Below are 19,354 nucleotides of genomic sequence, written 5' to 3'. Positions count from 1 at the left end.
GGGGTTGGAGTTTGGCGAATACCATGGACGGCTTATAGTGGCTTCAAACTGGGCGGCTGATGAGCCGATTTGTTCACGAATAATACCCATTATCATTTCCTCCATGCTTCACATGTAATCTCTTTGGTGACGTTCTGTATAGGTCGTAGTCACGTGCTTTCGCGTTCCATGGGTGTGTGCCGCCGCGAATTTTCGCGTCCCACTCGGTCTTCCTCCTCATGATAATGACAATGAAGCAAGTATGAAAGTCTCTACGGTCTGACGTGGTCATTTTGACATGACACATACCTCAGTGCCCGATGGGGTTCAAATTCTCCTTCCTATGTGACTTGCTCTCAGGTCTCGAGGACAATCAGATAGCCAAGGTCGTCGCTCCCAACAAAGACACTCCGGATATTCGGTCAATCTCTCAATGGTTTCGTCGCCATGATAGGCACGTCCATCACCCAGAAACAGATCGGCTTGCCCTACTGTCATGCATGTTCCCAGAGAAACGCCCAGATCGGGTATACTGGCTCCAAGCCACCTCGCTCGCACGCGTGATCGGTCGTTGCTTGGGCTTGGGATCTTCCAGACTGTCGGAGATGGATCAATGGCGCAAACCCGGTGGCCCGGATCTCGGCCAATGCGTGGAAAATGTGATGCGTCAAGCTGAGAATCAAACCCATCCTGATCGGGAGGTCTCAGTGGAGGAGATTGACCAAGCACTAGATATGATTGCATCTCGATGTCGTTTCTCAGGTCCCCAAGTACGCCGCCAGCAGACGGCCGTCGATGTGGAAAGTGCGCTTGCACCATTGTACCGCAGTCTGAGCAGTCGTGATGCCAAATGGCTTACGCGGATGATTCTGAAGAGCTATTCCCCGGTGACACTCCCCGAGAAATACACTTTAGAACGATTCCACTTCTTGCTGCCACACTTCCTTCAATTCCAAAATACATTCGAGGGCGCCTTGGATATGCTTTCTTCAGAACCAATCAATAGATTTCCCCCTCGACCAGATCCAAAATTGGCTGCCAACTTATGTTCCGTGGCCCTTGACTATCTGCGGCCACGAACGGGTATCAAAATCGGCCGGCCCGAATACTTCAAGGCTAGGAGCATCAAGCATTGCCATCAGATGGCAAAAGGCCGCCGTATGAGCATAGAGCGGAAATACGATGGAGAGTACTGTCAAATTCATGTGGACCTCACGAACAAGCAAACGCCCATCCAGATTTTCTCCAAAAGTGGCAAAGACTCCACTGCAGACAGATCGACTATCCTCTCAGTCTTGAAGGAAAGTCTCCGAATTGGGCTAAAAGGATGTAAATTTACAAAATATTGCATCCTAGAGGGAGAGCTGCTTGTGTGGAGTGACAAGCTTGGTGGAATAGCAGATTTTCACAAGCTGCGAAAATTCCTTCCTCGTGCTGGGACTTTCATCGGGATTGACCACGACTCGCCGTAAGTACCGCAATGTCCCTTGAAATGGAGCACATTCTAATGAAAACAGACCGCAGCCATATGAGCACTTGATGGTTGTCTTCTTTGACATGCTTCTTCTGGATGATGTCGTTTGTCTAAGAGCTCCCCATCGACAGAGACGTTTACTTCTGCAAGAACTAGTGCAAAAAATCCCAGGACGTGCCGATATTGCCGAGCAAGAAATATTGGACTTTGGCCGGGTCGATAGCCAATATCGACTAGAGGCCAGCTTTGCAAAGGCTATTGCAAAAAGATGGGAAGGATATGTGCTGAAAGCTTCCGACGAGCCTTATTTTCCGATCTACGCAGCAGGAGTGAATAACTCCTTCGGCCGGTGGATTAAGCTCAAGAAAGACTATATTCCTGGTCTTGGTGATACCGTTGACCTTATATTAGTCGGCGCATGTTACAATGCTCAAGATGCTGCTGCTGTTTCGTCTCTCAAAAACCTGCGGTGGACACACTTCCTAGTCGGTTGTCTCCTGAACAAAGATGCTATGGTGCAAACCGATACCAAGCCCCATTACCGCATAGTTGACGTTGTTAATCGCCACTGTATGCACTGGAAGTTGTTGCAACTTCTAAATCAGCTTGGTGAATTTCATGCCAGCGATCCTGAAGAGTTCGAGGGATTTGAAATCGAGTATGGACGTACAGGCCTACCAGCAGCCTCGGTCATTTTCAAAAAACCATTCATCGTGGAAATGATGGGCAGTGGGTTCGAGAAGCCGTCAAGTGCCCGGTATTTCACTCTTCGCTTTCCACGGGTTTTGAAAATCCACACTGAGAGGAACCCCGAGGATGCTGCTTCTTTTAGGGAGCTACAGCTTCTAGCAGAAGATGCTCGGTCTGTGCCTATGGATGAGCTCTCACAAGAAGAAGAACAATGGCGCAAGCGGTTGAAGGTCGGGAACGGGCTGAAAGACTACATTGTCCGGAGATCACGCAGCCTGTCGACAGGTAGTACTTCAAGCACAGGGTCAGATGCACCCGGCCGCTCTGATACTACAATGGGTGATCACGAAGACGGTCTGCAGTCAATTTCAATGGAGAAACCAGCCCAAAATACTTCATCACCGGATGGAAATCATTGCCAGACCCTTGGCAGTATGGAGAATACCACAACCGTCTATGTCGACAACTCCGGGCTTTCTCCAATGGCCAGTGATCTACCCCATGACAGGCATGTCCTAGCCGAGAATCAGAACTCATCTAATCGCCGAACATCCAGAGATGGCGGTTTCGGAATTGCCGATCAAAACAATGACCATATGTCCAAAGCCGTCGCTGAAACCTCGCAACCTAGTGGAGCACCTACAACTTCACCTGGTCATCGAGTCACCAATCGCACCTCCTTGCATCGAAAGGATGCATCAAGGACCGAGGAGCCAGTCAGCTCTACTCAAACAATGCATTCCCCAAGTCTGCAGATCTCCAACAAGCTGAAAGGGGCCCCAATATCCCCCCTCAAGACAATCCCCGTGTACATGTCCGGAAGCCCGTCTGAAGGTGACACCTCCCCCGAACCGCAAGACTCCTCCAGTCTCTCGCAATTCTTGCAGGCCCTCGGCTCCGATGAGACAAAGTCTCTCTTTAGACGCTCGAATCCTGAAGCCGCTAGTCATGGGGCTGTTTTCGGGATAGCCCTCGTCAACCCCGGCGAATTGCCACTTGGACAACTGATTCACAAAATTGCAAAGGGCCTGTCTCGGTCTTTTCAAAATCACGAGCCAACCCTTCCTACTAGCGGAAGAATCTTCTTTTTAGATGGTGTCATTTTGACAGAAAATATCAAACCTGAAGATCCTGGGTTTTGCCTGCGCCAGACATGGCGTAACCTTGGCCTGAAATATTACTATGCTTGTCTGCGTTGGAATTTCGTCAAGGGGAATGATCACGCAGTTGTTGAGCGCGAAATGCAAACCACACACCAACATTGCAATCACGGGGCTGTCAGCGATGAACTCTCGCCCTTTCTATTTGTCAGTTTCGATGAAGAAGAAATCTTCGCTCTGGGCGAGTACACCTCTCTGGACGGGTTGACCGACCCTACGACCCTATGATGTACCAATAGCTTAATCTCTAATGAATAGAACACATATTCCCGCCGGAATGATGCAAATTGAGTAGAATACTATCAACCGTGAACACTAACGCCGCGCTATCATGGATTTAAAACAGAAATATGTCCACGATACGACCCCTATGGGCAGGCCACAGGCCTAACCAACGTCCTCTCGTCGCGCACGAACATCTCTCATCAAAGCCTTTGCCTCTTCTACTTCCATCCCGTCTTGACAAAGCTCACCTGCTAATTGATCTGCCCGATCAAGATCCCCATTACGCAATGCATGCTGCGCAAGCCAGAGCCGTGCCTTGGACGTCGTGGCTGTGGGATGGTGCCACATCTCTCCGGCTGTAGAGTCATCCTGCTGCATGCTGATTGACGAGGTTCTGGGACGAGGCTTGCGGCGACGACGGCGAGAACGGGCTTGTCGTCCTTCATCATCATCCCCAGAATATTCGCCCTCGCCATCGCTATGTGCGGCATGCTCCGAGGAAGACGAGTACTCTTCCTCGTCAGACTCGTTTGCTTCACCGACGGGTGCCCCACCAGTTTCTTGCTGCAGGGTAAGCTCCATGTATGCTGCTGCTTCGTCTTCTTCGCCGAGACGCTCATACAGGGTTGCAATTTGGTGCAGTGTTTCGGGGTCCAGGACTTTCCGAGCACCGGCGCCTGGATTGTCGTCTGCGTAGTAAGAGCCAGCCACCAGGGCACGTTTCAAGGCTTGAATACTCTGCTCGACACGGCCCATTTTCGCATAGCATGATCCCACAGCCTGCCACATCTTCGGGTCATACGGGCGAAGAGCCGCCGCACGTTGATAGTAAAAGAGAGCGTAGAAGGACATATCCAGAACTTCGTAGGCCTGGCCAAGACCATACCATGCGCGATAGTCTTTGCGATTGACATCAACCGCTCGTCGATACGACTCGATGGCGGTGTGAGTGTTTTTCATTTCGATGTATTCATGACCCATGAGAGTCCAGGCGGACAGGAAATTGCGGTCGAGTGTCAGAGCACGTCGGAAATACATGACAGCCTTCTCATGCTCGGATTTCAAGGAGTAGTAGTTGCCCACGACGCAGCATGTTTCGGGTCGAAATTTGTCGGTGGCAGTTGCAATTTGAGCCACAAAGGCAAGCCGAGGCCGCTCGTTCATAACATACAAGATATTGGAATAATGGTCCAGGCTGTCTAGGCGATGTGGTGATGTAGCCAAGATTTCGTTGAAGATATTTGACGCTCGCTCAAAGTCTGGTGGCACTTAGCATCGGACTGGAATAAGAAATGATTTGATACGGGATTACCTTTATTATGGTAAAAGAGTAGGGCATGCTGAGTCTGTAGAAAGGCGCTGGTAGGGAACATGGTTTGCAGTTCATCCAACGTTGCGTATGTGTCATCTGTAGCCTGGTAAAGCTCTTGGCTGCAGTAAACATAGAATATGAGGGTCATGAGGTGCTCCGGCAGAAGGTCTTTGATTTGTTTCAACTGCCGACGATGTTAGTGTTCCCTGAATCAAGCGATTGCTATGTGGACTGATCTTGATCCTAATCCTTACATCTTCAATGCTGCCCAGCAAGTCATTGAGCTCCTGCCATGCACCCCAATGGAACGGGTTTTGATGCACACTGCGAATGAGCCAAGTCTTCGCTGCCTCCTCATTCCGTCCCTTCAGCAGAATGACTCCATAGAGATATTCGAGCCAACCTTGTCCAAGTTCATTTAAGCCATTTGCGCTCCGCTCTGCCAGCCAGCCTTCCAGTCCTCGAGCGAGGTCTGGCAATTCGCGGTTGACCGCCGTCCCGACATCTGCTGGCCCCAATACCATCTCCGTTTCTTCATCTTTCCGCTTCTCTCCAGCTAAGTACTTTGCATACAATGCAAGGAAGAGGGATTTTTGGCTGAGTTTAGGGTATGGGTTTTGCGGAACTTGGCTGTGGCCTTTGGAGCCTTGGAAGGGCGAGGCTTTGTCTTTGCCCTTGAGAGGGGTGCTTCGCACTTGTTTGGGTTTAGCATTGGGCGAGGTCAGGGATAGAGGAACGGGAGGTGTTGTTGGAGGGAGAAACACGGCGGCACAGCGATCGTACTCTCGGGTGTCAAAATAGGATTTGGCAAGTAGGTATTTGTGGGCTTCCTGGGCTTCCAAGGCGGCTTCTATCGGGTCTGACGTGCGCAGGTATGGGTTGATCGGTGGTGTGACCGGTTCAATGATATCCATTGTAGACTCAGCATCAGTATCTGCGTGATCAAGTTGTACGATCGAATCGAGCATTTCCGCTGCCCTGCATGCGCGATTCTTGTCAACCGTCATGCGTAAGGGAAGAATTGTCGCGATGGAGCTTACCATTTTGCTGATTGATATAAGCACCGTTCTGAGCACTTGATCGTGGCATCTTCGAATCTGTACTTCAGCTCTCGTATGTCATCCTCTGTGAACTCCATGATGCCTCTTTCCCGAGCGCGCAAGACGCAGATATTCGAGAAAATGCGGCAGTCACAATCCCATGAACATCGACAACCAGACAGCAGTCTTGTGATTTCCCTTCAATCTGGGTGGTTATCTGACAGTCAACCGCGTCCTCCCTTTAATTTTGAGCCAGTCGTGGGGTAATCGCAATTGAGAGTCGAGTCTGGAGCTGCCGCAACAAATAACTATCGCGGGCTTGGCGCGCGTTGTTGACGCGGTCGGGAGGTGAGCTTCAACTCAGGACGGCGGTGGCAAGATTGTTGATAAATTCGATTGGGATACAATCAATTCAAGCATGGAATATTCTGTCGCAAGTCTCATGAGAATATGTGTCCGATCGAGTAACCAGACGAGCTGCTCTCATCGTGCAGCAGCTGCACCTGACGGCCGCCAAACTGCACAAACTAGCCAAACAAAGCAAACAGACCCCTCCCCGCGGAGGAAAGCCCGATTGTGGATTGTTTGGCTCAGTTCCCCCTCTCTCGCTGACTTCCTCATTGCCCAATCGTCTTATCATGGCTTCTACTACTAAGCGCGCCGACTTTGAGGCGGTTTTCCCTGCCCTGGCCAAGGATATTCTCGAGCATGCGAAGCGGTACAACCTCCCCGCCAACGCCCTTGAGTGGTTCGAGAAGGTGAGCCATTGGCCCATCTCATATTCTATGCTCTAAAAAGTGCTATCACTCAATGGAAAAGGACAATTGAAACTGATAAATCTAATAGTCGTTGTTCGCGAACACCCCCGGTGGCAAGCTCAACCGCGGTCTCTCGGTCCCCGACACCGGTCTCGCCCTCCTGCAGAAGCCCCTGACCGAGGAGCAATTCGAGCACCTCAGCATCCTGGGCTGGCTCACCGAGCTGCTCCAGGCTTTCTTCCTCGTTAGCGATGATATTATGGACAGCTCGATCACTCGCCGTGGCCAGCCCTGCTGGTACCGCCAGGAGGGTGTCGGCCTCATTGCCATCAACGACGCTTTCATGCTCGAGTCGGCCATCTACCTCATCCTCAAGCAGCGCTTCAAGTCCCACCCCGCCTACATCGACCTCGTCGAGCTCTTCCACGAGACCACTTGGCAGACCGAGCTGGGTCAGCTTTGCGATCTGATCACCGCCCCCGAGGACAATGTCAACCTCAACAACTTCTCCATGGAGAAGTACATGTTCATTGTCACCTACAAGACGGCCTACTACAGCTTCTACCTGCCCGTCGCCCTTGCCCTGCTGTATCTGCAGGTCGCTACCCCAGAGACCCTGAAGCAGGCTCACGATATCCTGATCCCTCTGGGCCAGTACTTCCAGATCCAGGATGACTACCTGGACAACTTCGGTGACCCCGCGGTCATTGGCAAGATCGGCACCGACATTCAGGACAACAAGTGCTCCTGGTTGGTCAACCAGGCCATTGCTCGTGCCACCCCCGAGCAGCGTGCGGTGCTGGACTCCGCCTACGGCCGCAAGGACAAGGAGCAGGAGGCCAAGGTCAAGAAGATCTTCGACGAGCTTGAGTTGGAGAAGCTGTACAAGGACTATGAGGAGAAGGTTGTCGGAGAGCTGCGCGCCAAGATTGCCGCTGTGGACGAGACCACTGGCCTGAAGAAGGAGGTCTTTGAGTCGTTCCTGGCCAAGATCTACAAGCGCACCAAATAGATGAACTAGATACCATTGGGGCGTTGGAGATACTAAAAGCGACCCAGCGATTGTTTCGGATTCTTGACTATATGTGATGCAGGGCATTCCCAGCGCTTTGGAATAATTGAATTGAATATAATAGATTCTGTATCTGTTTGTTTCCGAGGTCCCAAGTCCCAACTCAGTAAGTGTATATTTTAAGCACATGGCAATGCAACTTCCATTGCTAGACAAGTGCGGATACAACCCGCGCCAAGCGTTTAGGAAATGATCAGGCAGCATCTATGCACCACAGAAAATGTTGCCAGCCTGATCAAGCACTCGTCCTTTGAAACGTCTTTTTGACCGTCAGCTAATCCTATTTAGGGTCACCGCTCTATTAGTTGAGCAGAACTATGGTTGTTATGACTATACCTCTTCTAAGCACGTATTGTAATCAACCTGTAATGATATAAAGATTCGTAGAACCCTTTGTACATGAAATATTTTAGACAAGGCGAGAGAGTTGCTTCACAGAGTCTCTTTAATTCACACCGCAACTCTAGGCAACGGTAAACCTTTGGGCACCGAAAATGACTATTCTTGACGCCATTGTAAGCGTCCTCTTATCAGAATCTCAGCCATCATCATATACTGCTCTTTGGTGTCAAATGGTTGCCAAACCTTAGAAATTTTGAAAGCTTAAATCAAAAATTTTGATCATGATATTCATTGCATTGGATGTGGTCTAGCTTTTCTAGAGTCTCTATACCAAGGACGTGCTTCCCTAGATTTCGTTTCAATGACCAAAATTGAGCCCCTCGATAAATAATATGCATGTCCTCAATTGACTCGTCATTACCACAGAGGGATTTCAGCCGTGTTGACGTAGTCAATGTTATCTGCGTGGCCCTCGACCCGAGGAATCGATGTGTTGAACAGACGATCCCAAACTCGGGTTTGCTTGCCATAGTTATGGCTGTTCTTCCAGCCTTTGCGGTGATGAAGATCATGGTCTTCTAGCAGGAGTTCCATATCAAACACTCTTAGTAGCGAAGTCCATGGGTTCACCGCGGTGGCGATCATACGTAAACCACTGTGGCCCAAAATCTCTGTGAACACCACATATTGTTGGCAAACCCACCATTCATAGAATCCCATGGGGAACCCCATCAGTTTCATCGTGCCGTAGGTAATAACGGGGGTTCCGATAACATCGATGAACTCTTGCACCTTGTCTGCATAAGCAGTCAGGAGAGGGTTGGGGTGTTTTGTTAAGTGGTGGGTGCGGTGGAATTTCCATAGGTGCTCCGACTCGTGAGCGGAACGATGGAAGAGATAATACCAGAAGTCGAGGACGAGGGCGTACATTCCGGTCTCAAAGATGAGCCATCCCCAACGGATCGAAGCAGGAGTCTCATCAGCACGGTATGCGAGGAAAACTGTCACCATTGGCCGGAATATGATGACCGATAGCAAGGTTTGCACCGTCTTGCTCACTCCTACATCAGGCACGCCATCGCGAGAATGCTTGTCACCGTCGAAGAATCCAATTTTGTGTCCGACACGGCGGAGGACCCGTACTTCATGTATAGCATTGAATTCGAGGCACAGGCTGTAGAAGATGAAAACAGCCCACGCCGGCGGTAGACCGAAGTAGTTGATGTAGACTTGATGCAGAACGAGTGGTATGAAAGCATGAATGAGAACCCAACGATGGAATTGCATTTCGGGGGCGTATGGCACTTTCTCGGACTTGTCATGAACGGGAACATCCTGACCTAGGTTCAGATGATGCACATCCAAGACTTCCAACAGCCAGTGGCCGAACTTCCACTGCGACTTTTCCCATGTCCGCCAGGTGGAGTTCATGGAGTCTTTTGGATTTCGGATAGGAGCAGCCATTTTTGTAAGGGGGTGAGGTGGGAGATGAAAGTCTGGGAAAGCCAGGCAGATCTCCATCTATAAGTATTTCACGGTCCTCGTACTGATCTTGACCACCTGAAGCCGAGGTGTGGGTACCCGCTCGTTAGGGTTCATCGCAGATCCATTTACATTCCCCATTCCACCACGCCACTTAGTTGGTTGGCTGGCTTGGTTTTCATACTGCTTCTACTGATTGAAAGCATCAATATTATGCCAACTTTGACGTCACTATTTCATTGGATTGTATGACAACGCATTATTATTCCAGTACGAGACTTTGTCTAGCTATCGCTTTCTCAGATCTGCGCCGTGCGTTCACGTTCACATGAAACCAACAGAATATCTTTCCAAGAAGTCTTGGGGAATCTTCTCATAGGCTGGGGCTTTGTAAGATTAGTGAACCAGAACATCTGATCCCGAGCTCTGGTCTGTCAAGGACTCATCAAGCCGCCCCGAATAGGAATTTATGTTCCGGCGCCTTTGGTCTCGCTAACCCGATGAAGTTATGATCGGCACGAATCTAGTGGAGGCTACCGGACACTGAACAATGTACACATAAATACGTGCTGTAAGGAAGGCAAATAATACAAGTTACTCTCATCTACGGAGTACAGGTTGATCTTTCAGCATGGAGGCGGAACCTCCTAGACATCTTGACATTGTCTGGGAATTTTGTCATAGTGGCACGAAGACTGACACGCCCTGAACGGTCATGGCAAAAGTGATGACATTAAATCTTATTCATCCGATGCTGATTCTGCTTAATCGCATTCGCCAATATGTATATACTGTATCAGCTAGTTCTGATAGTTATCAGCCCGATTGCTCGCTGGTAAACTCATTGGATAGCATGCACTCAGGAACACACCAGGCAGTAAGCAGTACAGTTATCGTTGGAGGACCTTGTAGAATGCGAAGGCAAAATGAGATCAACTGGGCTGACCAGCCTGAGCATTGGCGTGAGCGATCAGGCGGGGTGATTAACTCATCCTCTGCTCTGGGAGTCGATCACCTCTCAGGGCTGCGTTTTTACGGTCACCTGGACTACGTATTCAGGATAGCGTTGAACACAAACATGTGGCTTTCAAGCCGTTCTATTAGGCATGAACAAGCCTGGTCGGTCCAGTCTCAGCTTTCACTTCTCACCCAGCTGGTCTGTTTGTCGAAGATCTCTCTTTCATGGCCGTTCATGTGCCTGAGACCTAATTTCCGGAGGTCGGAGAAGAAATTGAAGGCAGCGTCGAACGTTTCGGGATGGGTCCAGCCATCCCTCTTTACAAGGCCGTCAATCCTATCAAAAAATTCCTGAACCTCGTTCCAACCCTCTGCATCTACGGCATGGCTTTTTAACTCTTCCTCCATGAAGTGATACGGGCAATTACCCTGGATTCCTATCTCTTCCCAGTGCCTATTTGTATAGTCAGCCCCCGTCGGTATTATAAGATTTACCAAGTCATACTTTTCAATATTAATGAGTGCCTCCCGGAAAGACACAATTTCATCATCCTAAGTATTCCCCGCCAATTCGACGCCAAGACGTCTTGTTTTTCCATAGTTCAGATACAATGTTCTTGCCAGCAAAGGGTTCCTTCTTTCTGTCTCTATTAAGTAAAGCTAGAAAAGTATTGATTTAAAGATTTGTCGATTTATTTGAATTTTTTGCTCGGAACCAAGGTCGTCGAAATTATCTAGACGATTAAGTAGGATAGTACCTTGATAATCCACCAGCGGAGATGGCTGTGCTTGAAGTAGAAGTGGACCGGCCCACGAGCCTTGCTTATTAATAACTGTAGTAATACGATTGTTGTCAACGAAAAAGTTGGACGAGTGAAGATCGCCGTACTATAGAGTAGGGAGACTTAGGAGGGGATCAATGTCTATAAGGCCAGGGGCAACGCTTAGGTATTTCTCTAGCAGATTAAGATGCGCACGTAGGTCATTTTGGGCTGTAGGGCGCAATATGATATCGTCGGATAGCTTTAGAACGGCGTACTTTGTTATCTAATCAACTTCGCGCCGACTAACACTCGATGCGTACTCCTTAGCACTTAACCCTTAAAGAAATTAGACGCCCGAATCTTCATAGTTGTGACGAGCTGGAGGGATAGCAAGGCAACTGGTCAATGAGTGTTTGGGTGTTTGATGGAGCTTGCGAGATGGGGGTTTCGGAACGTGCATGAAAAGGGCGAAAAGGGCGATCTCCGAGCAGATGGAACTTCTTCTTCTTTTCTTCTCTCTAGATTTAGTTGCTTCGTTGAATGCTACCATGTTGATTCGATATCCTCATGCCTGAGTGTAACAACAGTAGGGAAATACTACTTGTAAGGACTTCGTCAGATATCTATTATAGCACGCTCCTTTTTCCAGAAATCTCGCTCGATAGTAGGGCCGATAGTGAATTTCTTAGAGACCAGCTTTTTTAATCTGTAGGGGCATAGCTTGTGATTTGAGCTAGTACCGCCCTAGCTACCTCGTTACTCGAGAAATATATGCTCCCGTAGCTAGGAATCAGAAAGTAAGTATATAAAGAAACAACGGCAACCGCAATAGACACATACTGCGAAAACGATACCGATAACAACTTTATCTCTATAGCCACGATCTCTCTCATAATAGCTAGCTTTGAATCAGGAGTTAATTCATCCTACTACGTTACTGTTGTTTTCTAGCTGCTTCTTCCATAAAGATATATTCTGACCCTACTAGGTTTTGGGAGATAGCACTCTATCCTAGTATTCGAGGGACCGGTATCTAGAGAATATCTCGAGCCTCACAACCACATAAGTCATCTAGTGTCTTATATCTGTTGGGCCGGGGGGGGGAGGAACTCACGAACTCTATAGTAGCAACTTCAGAGGCTGTTGTATAGAAGGCGGTCCTAGCATTTGGGTTAGGAATACGGGCCAAAATCGTTTCCCCATCATTCATCTAGAGTCGGAAAACTTTGTTAAATCTCCCCTCTGCCAGCTTTGTGATCGAGACACAGTCATCCGAAACAAAAATTTTGTCACCAAGCTTGATAATTACCGCCTCTTCATCTGCCATCTTCCGTCCGAGACAGCAAAATCCAGCAGTTGGCTATCGCCGTATTGGCTTCGGACAATGTGGTATCATCTGCGAAAGGCCAGGAAGGGGCTATGTGATCAAACTTGCTCGGCCCGCGTACAAAACCGGTCTCTGGGCTGATTTTCAATCTCACTTCATGGTCCGAGAAGCATTCCAACAAGAGGCCAACACCAACGCCAAGTGTCGTGTACCCAAGCTGTTTTCGTGGGTTCCAGAAACTAATACCGAGTGGTGGGATAAGAATCGTCTCTTATTCCCAGAAATTTCTGGTGTATTGCCTCTTCCAACGCCGGCATTGATTACGGAGCATATTCTTCCCCTCCCAAGGATAGCTCGACAGGCACTGATTGAGAGATACTGCCCGCCAGAGTTTCAGGCCTCAGTCAGAGCTGATCCGACCAACCGAGACTGTCTCGCACGGCTATATCTTGGATCTCGACGTCAGAGGCCAGATCTTCTATCGCCTAATTTCACCCTCCGCAATTTCAACCTACATCTTGATCAGATGCTAGAGCTGGAACTGCCCGTGGTCTTGTTCGCCAGGGCTATGGGCGAAGCGCTCGCCATCATCCATTGGGCAGCACATGTTGACGGCTACGATATTGAATTCGTGCTTGGTAGTGAGGGGGACACGGGCACTGGATATAGCGAGGATATCTCTGTCTCCCTGGACTTGACTCCGGAATCAGTCCTTGCCATGTCTTCCCATGAAGATCTGGACACTCAAATGAGAACAAAGTTCAAGCAACGTACTACACGTGTATGGGTTCTCGACTTTAACCTCTGCATGTCTGGCCCGAGGAAATTGGCTTGAACGAGCCCGACGCCTTGATCTCCCATCTCGTCAAAGCCTTCTTTGACAATGATCCATATTACCCGCGACCACGGCGCGAAGGAGATACCGAGCGGGAGCTATGGGATGCATTTACAACCACGTACTGTCAGAAGGCCGAGCAGATAATGAGAGTAGCTGGAAAGGATCAGAGACTTGTCGACCTGCCAGGCAAATTCATCAACGCTTGTGTTTCGTATGTTGCATGAGCAGTCAATTTGCTACGCTTCTGGTATAGTTGGATCAAGCTATATAGTTTGCTGCGGTTTATGGCCTACGCTGATTATCCTTACTTCATAAAGGACACTAGAGAACACATTGTCTGCATAGCCGATTACTGCTCAAATGAAACACATTTACAAATGATCTCGTTGGCATAGAGGGCGAATCTCAATAAATGTGATTGAAACATAGTATCGTTGGACATTATTCACCTGGGGTGGACGAAGAGGTTAGACCTCCAGGGCTGGGTTAACGAAGGTCTCCAGAAGACTCGTAAGCATGCCAACGCTTAACTTGTAAATCAGTGATCTATTAACCGGTTCCATCAAGAACAGCATCCCATAACTAGAGGCAATTGTCAATGGGTATACAATGTTGTTCGCTCCCGTGCGGATTGCAGAAAGAAGCTGGAACCGGGTCCAGTTCGATGCTACATACGCAGCTATCGCGTTGACCACCTCGATGAAGCTATTCATTCAACCTTGCCTGCCCCATTCGAAATTCCCTTAGATTACGACTATAATTAGTTCCAAGACTCTTCTCAGTGCTTTTGGCGCTGAAAGCACAGCAGTCCCTGTCATTCTATCTTTATCGAAAGCTGAAAATACCGACTCAAAAGTCGTCGCGGCAGGCTCCACAGTGGCCCCTTTGGTGGCGCACACAAGCTCGACTAGCCACTCAACTGGTCAAATCAGCAGTCTAGAATCCAATTTCCGATTGGAACGGGCAAAAGCAAAGCAAGACCATTGACTCTGACCGCGTAGACATATCCCCAATTCCGATTAAAAATGCACAAGCACCACCCCCCACGCTGCCGGGCGTTAAGAAAGACCCCAACCCCACTGCGATGAGCGCGATTCTGTCGTCATTTTCTTTTCCCGCGACCATGTCGATGGCTATACGATTTGCTTCTGCTATCGCATGATGGCTGGCCTGCTGCTCGTTGACATAGCCATCTACGCGCTATTCACGCTCTGCATCGCGGCGATTGCATCAGCAGATCAAGAGCCGCGGTTCCGCTCGCAGAAATACGCCAAGGGCTTCGAGGGGCCATATCCACTACAGCGATACGGCTCTGCTGATGTATCAGGCCCGATATTGAACTACTGGCATCGCAGTGTAGCCTGTCAGGATGGGCTATATACTATTCTGACGCCGCGGGGAGACTCGGTGCGGCAATCGGGGCCGATGATTGTGGATCAGCAGGGGCATTTGGTGTGGTTTAAGCAGTACAAGACCACTTATAACGCCAATGTGCATGATTACAAGGGGGAGAGGTATTTGACGTTCTGGGCGGGAGATGATTCTGTCAGAGGGCATGGGGAAGGGACGTATTATATGGTAAGTTGGAATGCGCAGCCCTTGGATGGCGTCTTCTTTCACGCTCCAAATGGAGGCATTGGTCTTATCGGGTCTAACTAAGCACAGCTAAACTCCCACTACGAGGAAGTATACAAAATCCACGGTGCCAATGGCCTGTACGGCGACCTTCACGAATTCCAAATCACCCGCGACGACACAGCTCTCTTCGCCGTCTACGAAATACTCCCCACAGATCTCCGCGAAGTGAACGGACCAAAAGTCGGCTGGATCTACGACGGCCTCTTCCAAGAAGTCGACGTCGAAACAAACGAGATCCTCTTCCAATGGCGAGCATCCGAACACTTCCCGCTCCAAGAAGCTGAGCGAGATCGCGAAGAAGGTGACGGCGAAACCGAGGATAACCCTTGGGACTTCTTCCATATCAATAGCATCGACAAGGATTGGCGGGGGAATTACCTGATTTCCTCGCGGTATATGAGTTCATTAGCGTACATCGACGGCCGAACGGGCGATATTATCTGGAAATTAGGCGGAAAGCAGAATTCATTCCAGGACCTGAGTGGCGGCGCAGCAACGAATATCAGCTGGCAACATCATGCTCGATTCCATGTACCATACGACACGAACTCCACACGAATGATATCCCTCTTCGATAACGCGTCTCGCGGCGAAGGCGCACCCGAAAACACGAGTCGCGGATTAATCATCGAAATCAACGAAGAGGACATGACTGTCGCCGTGGTGCAAGAGTACTGGAACCCAACGCCCATCAGTAGCCAATCGCAGGGCTCAATGCAGGTCCTCGACAACGGAAATGTTGTCTTGGGCTACGGGTACAGCGCTGCATGGACGGAATTCACCGCAGAGGGCGAGGCACTCTGCGAAGTCCATTTCGGACCACAGACTCAATTTCACCGAGGGCAGATCGTTTCGTATCGTGTTTTCAAGCAGGAGTGGCTTGGGTTGCCGTTGACGAGTCCCTCTGTCGCATTATCCGGTACCCAGGCCGCTGTGAGCTGGAATGGAGCTACTGAAGTGGTGACTTGGGTTTTGCAGGGGGCTTTTTCCAGGGGAGAGCAGGGTGAGAATGTCGGTGTTGTGGCTGCTCGACAACTCGCGGACAGCGAGGACCTCGATCTCGAATTTGAGTTCATCTCCGCGGCTCCAAAGTCGGGATTTGAGACTATCATCTACTTGCCACGCGATACACCGTATAGCAAGTTGCGGATCATCGCCCTGGGCAAGAAGGGTGATACCCTGGGTGCGACGGCAGAATTGGACTGGGAACCAGAGGAAATGAACAAGGAAGTCGCCGTGTATAGTGGCGAGGAGCAACCGAATGAACAAGATGCGGATACCGAGGAAACATCTGACACAACGTCCCTTTGGACAATTGGAATTGGATTAATCACTGTGGCGGTACTCGGATTCTGTGTATGGCTGTTGTGCAAGATTGCAAATAGCGGCTCTTTGAAGAACATGTTTACCCGTGAGAAGAACGGAGGTGTCTGGCAACGGGTGTATGCAGAGGAGGAATTGGATGAACTGGAAGGCTTCAGTGATGTGGAGTCGGGAGATCATGCGAGTGACTCTTTATTGAAACGCCCTGGAGGATAGGTGGGGGCCAGATCGATTTGGATTCACTTAGCCGTGTCATACATTATCATAGCGGGGCGTTCTGATGCATTTAGCAATTACATTCTACTTCATTCGCGGTTTACAACTATACAGTCAATGATCCAAGCAAAAGCTCTTATTCCATTGATCATAGTATCACCAGGTCAAAGAGTGAAACCCGGATGACCAGCAAAGAAATCTCAAAAGTAGCAAAAAGAGCCTAGCATATAAGCCAGGAAGTAGCTCGCAGTTCCAGCCAGCTACAGCCAGCGTAGCTCAAGCAGAAGCCGAAACCTCCAGACGCTTGAAGCCACCCTTGGCAGCAACCTCCTTCTGCAGCTCGGCCATGCGTTTCTGGTCACCAGTCGGATCAGTCGAGTCCCCATCGAGCGCCCACGAGAGGAACTCGTTGGTATAGTTAGACTCAAAGTTCTCCTCCAGGATACCGAGACGCTTTCCGTAGCGGGTAACCTTCTCCCAGTCACGAGAGACATTCTTCAGATCACGGCTGAAGTACGCGTACGAGCGCTCGAAGATCTTGCGGTTCACGGGCGTGTCCATGATAGGCTTCATATCAACGTATTCCTCATACGTACCCGCAGGATCGGCAATAACGGCATCCGTAGCGCGCTTAACGGCACGCATGAACTTGCCCACTTTCTCCGCGTTGGCGGCCAAGAATGCGTCGTTGGCGATGTACAGGATAGAGCAGAAGCAGCAGCAGCCCAGCTCGGCGAGCTGGTCGATGCGCAGCATCTGGACGTCATCGCGGGGCCGGTTCTGGGTGGCGAGCCACTCCTCCAACTCGACCATCTGCACGTTCTCAAGACCGATGCCGGCGTCGATGTCGCCGCGGATAATCGCCTTGGTGACGTTCATGCCGCAGCGCACGGCGGTGTAGTCGTCGGCGGTCATGCCGTAGTACTTGGTCAGCTCGTCGATCTGGATCTTGCCGAACTCGCCGACGTAGCCGATGCGCTTGCCCTTGAGGGAGCGGAAGTCCGTGGTGATGCCGGAGGACTTGAGGTAGACGACGCCCGTGAAGGGCTCGTCGAGGAGAGAGCCGATGGAAGTCACGGGGAAGTTGCGGGCTTTGGCCTGGATGGGAGTTAGCACGTAGCTTCCGGGGTGGGACTATTGATGCCCAGGTGGAAGGGTCACGTACAGCCAGAGTGTGGATCATAGCCTTGAAGCCCATGTCGACCTTGCCGCTGCCGATGATCTCGGTGACATCAGAGGGGTCATTGGGCTCGAGGAGAGCGACCTTGAGGCCTTCATCCTTGAAGTAGCCGCGGGCCTGGGCGAGGTACAGCGGGGCATGGTACGGGGTGGCGTGCCTTGAGAAGACTTAGCCTGGAATCTTTGGATGGAAAACACAATGCAATAATGCAGGTAAATAGCCAGAAACTATCAGTGTTAGCCGTACCAGTTGGTCAGGAAAGTGATCTTGTCCGTAGCCATTTTGACGAGGTGCAAGTTCAGCTATCGAGTACTTGGGGGGAAGAGTCAGTATGCCAATGACCAGGGTATTTTCCATCCATTTCCATCTTCAATCCATAGACCATCAATCAGATTGATAAATCCATAAATCAAGAATAGAAATAGAAAAGACAAATACCAAAGCAAAGGGGGGAAACAATCAAAAGTCACGCATGTCCTTTCGCTAGTATTATCTAGATCAAGTTTTGACAGTATAATCTCAGAACGACCCAGTCCGTTCATCGAGTTCTCTCGCCATGCATATAATATGCAAAAGCAATCGAACATCGAAGGACAGACTGAGTCGAACACCTGTCATGCGTGTGCAGTGACCGTTATACCAAGTACAATACCTTGACCGACGATGAACACTCCTAGCGAGGAGGACCCTGTCCATAGAAAAAGCTCGGGACCTTCCCCGCCACAACCGCAGCGGGGAAAAGCCGCATGGCGAGCTTCAGGACGTGCGCGGCTCCATGGGAGTCGTACCGATGGTAGACGGATAGAGGTTGGGAAGAGTTGAATTGAAACGAATATCGAGATGAAACAAGTTTAGAGAAGAAGAAAAAAAAAAAAAGAAGAGAAGAATGAACAAAAAATCGTGGAGGGGTAGAAGCTAAATACCTTCTTACTCCTCCTACTTCGGAGTGGAGAGCCCCGTGTAACTGGAGCTCTGGACCCTCTTTTGACTCGCTGCCAGCAAATTATTTTGCTCATGATGACCGTACCACGCAAAACGTTCACCGGACACGAAAATGTTGTCTCCTCCTGATTGGGTTTTGTTCCAAAGTCAATCCCACTCGAGTCCACCGTCTTGCGTCCGGCACCAACCGAGTGAGCCGATGGTGGCCCGAGGGGAGAACGTTAATGAGTCAACAAACACACCTAGGGGTTGATATGAAGTTCTACAGGGTAAAGTAGATACTGGTAGACAGGAAGAAAAGACAATGATTATACTCGTAGTCAATGCATTCAGGTGGGTTTCAAATTCAGTTAGAACAGGCTTCAAAATGCAACGATGCAGCGGGAGACGAGACGAGAGGAACAAAAAAGTACAGGGTGACTGACGTCAGGGTACAGGGTAAGGAGGGGTTTGAGGGATTTGAAAGAGACCAGCAAACGAGAGAAGAAAAACAAGACACCAAATGCAGATGAAAGATCAGAAGACGAGCAGATCAACAGAAGAAACTAAAAGAACAAGGCACTCATTGCGAGCCTGTGAATAGGTTCATCCCGTACTCAGTTCCGTTTTGCTGGGAGACAGCGAGGCAAGCTGGG

The 19,354-nt window shown here is 49.8% G+C and overlaps 7 protein-coding genes across 7 annotated transcripts; 4 read left to right on the top strand and 3 right to left on the bottom strand.

The window, feature by feature from the left end:
* Positions 1–299: 299 nt before the first annotated feature.
* Positions 300–3,531, top strand: N7458_003540 (ATP dependent DNA ligase domain protein; the record flags this gene model as incomplete). Its single annotated transcript, XM_056906923.1, has 2 exons — positions 300–1,447; positions 1,497–3,531. The coding sequence occupies 2 exons, from the start codon at positions 300–302 to the stop codon at positions 3,529–3,531; spliced, it is 3,183 nt and encodes a 1,060-aa protein (XP_056771030.1).
* Positions 3,532–3,690: 159 nt separating this feature from the next.
* Positions 3,691–5,978, bottom strand: N7458_003539 (anaphase promoting complex subunit CDC23; the record flags this gene model as incomplete). The annotated part of the gene is made up of 4 exons (XM_056906922.1): positions 3,691–4,787; positions 4,841–5,024; positions 5,095–5,818; positions 5,881–5,978. The coding sequence occupies 4 exons, from the start codon at positions 5,976–5,978 to the stop codon at positions 3,691–3,693; spliced, it is 2,103 nt and encodes a 700-aa protein (XP_056771029.1).
* A 540-nt stretch (positions 5,979–6,518) lies between these two features.
* erg20 (bifunctional (2E,6E)-farnesyl diphosphate synthase/dimethylallyltranstransferase) lies at positions 6,519–7,650 on the top strand (the record flags this gene model as incomplete). Its single annotated transcript, XM_056906921.1, has 2 exons — positions 6,519–6,638; positions 6,727–7,650. 2 exons carry the CDS (start codon positions 6,519–6,521, stop codon positions 7,648–7,650), a joined length of 1,044 nt encoding a protein of 347 aa, XP_056771028.1.
* Positions 7,651–8,469: 819 nt separating this feature from the next.
* N7458_003537 (sterol desaturase family protein) lies at positions 8,470–9,516 on the bottom strand (the record flags this gene model as incomplete). Its single annotated transcript, XM_056906920.1, has 1 exon — positions 8,470–9,516. The coding sequence occupies one exon, from the start codon at positions 9,514–9,516 to the stop codon at positions 8,470–8,472; it is 1,047 nt and encodes a 348-aa protein (XP_056771027.1).
* Positions 9,517–12,469: 2,953 nt separating this feature from the next.
* Positions 12,470–13,644, top strand: N7458_003536 (zinc finger protein-domain-containing protein; the record flags this gene model as incomplete). Its single annotated transcript, XM_056906919.1, has 2 exons — positions 12,470–13,363; positions 13,405–13,644. Coding segments are annotated over 2 exons (1,134 nt in total), but the record flags the coding sequence as incomplete, so codon positions are not given.
* A 937-nt stretch (positions 13,645–14,581) lies between these two features.
* Positions 14,582–16,597, top strand: N7458_003535 (arylsulfotransferase family protein; the record flags this gene model as incomplete). The annotated part of the gene is made up of 2 exons (XM_056906918.1): positions 14,582–14,998; positions 15,086–16,597. 2 exons carry the CDS (start codon positions 14,582–14,584, stop codon positions 16,595–16,597), a joined length of 1,929 nt encoding a protein of 642 aa, XP_056771025.1.
* Positions 16,598–16,873: 276 nt separating this feature from the next.
* On the bottom strand, positions 16,874–18,058 carry N7458_003534 (NMT1/THI5 family protein; the record flags this gene model as incomplete). Its single annotated transcript, XM_056906917.1, has 3 exons — positions 16,874–17,695; positions 17,763–17,934; positions 18,024–18,058. 3 exons carry the CDS (start codon positions 18,056–18,058, stop codon positions 16,874–16,876), a joined length of 1,029 nt encoding a protein of 342 aa, XP_056771024.1.
* Positions 18,059–19,354: the final 1,296 nt, after the last annotated feature.

The sequence above is a fragment of the Penicillium daleae genome, assembly GCF_028827525.1.
Source record: "Penicillium daleae strain IBT 16125 chromosome Unknown utg000002l_segment0_segment0, whole genome shotgun sequence".
Taxonomy (NCBI): domain Eukaryota; kingdom Fungi; phylum Ascomycota; class Eurotiomycetes; order Eurotiales; family Aspergillaceae; genus Penicillium; species Penicillium daleae.
The sequence above is the reverse complement of the archived record's forward strand: the minus strand, read 5'-3'. Positions and strand labels throughout refer to the sequence as shown.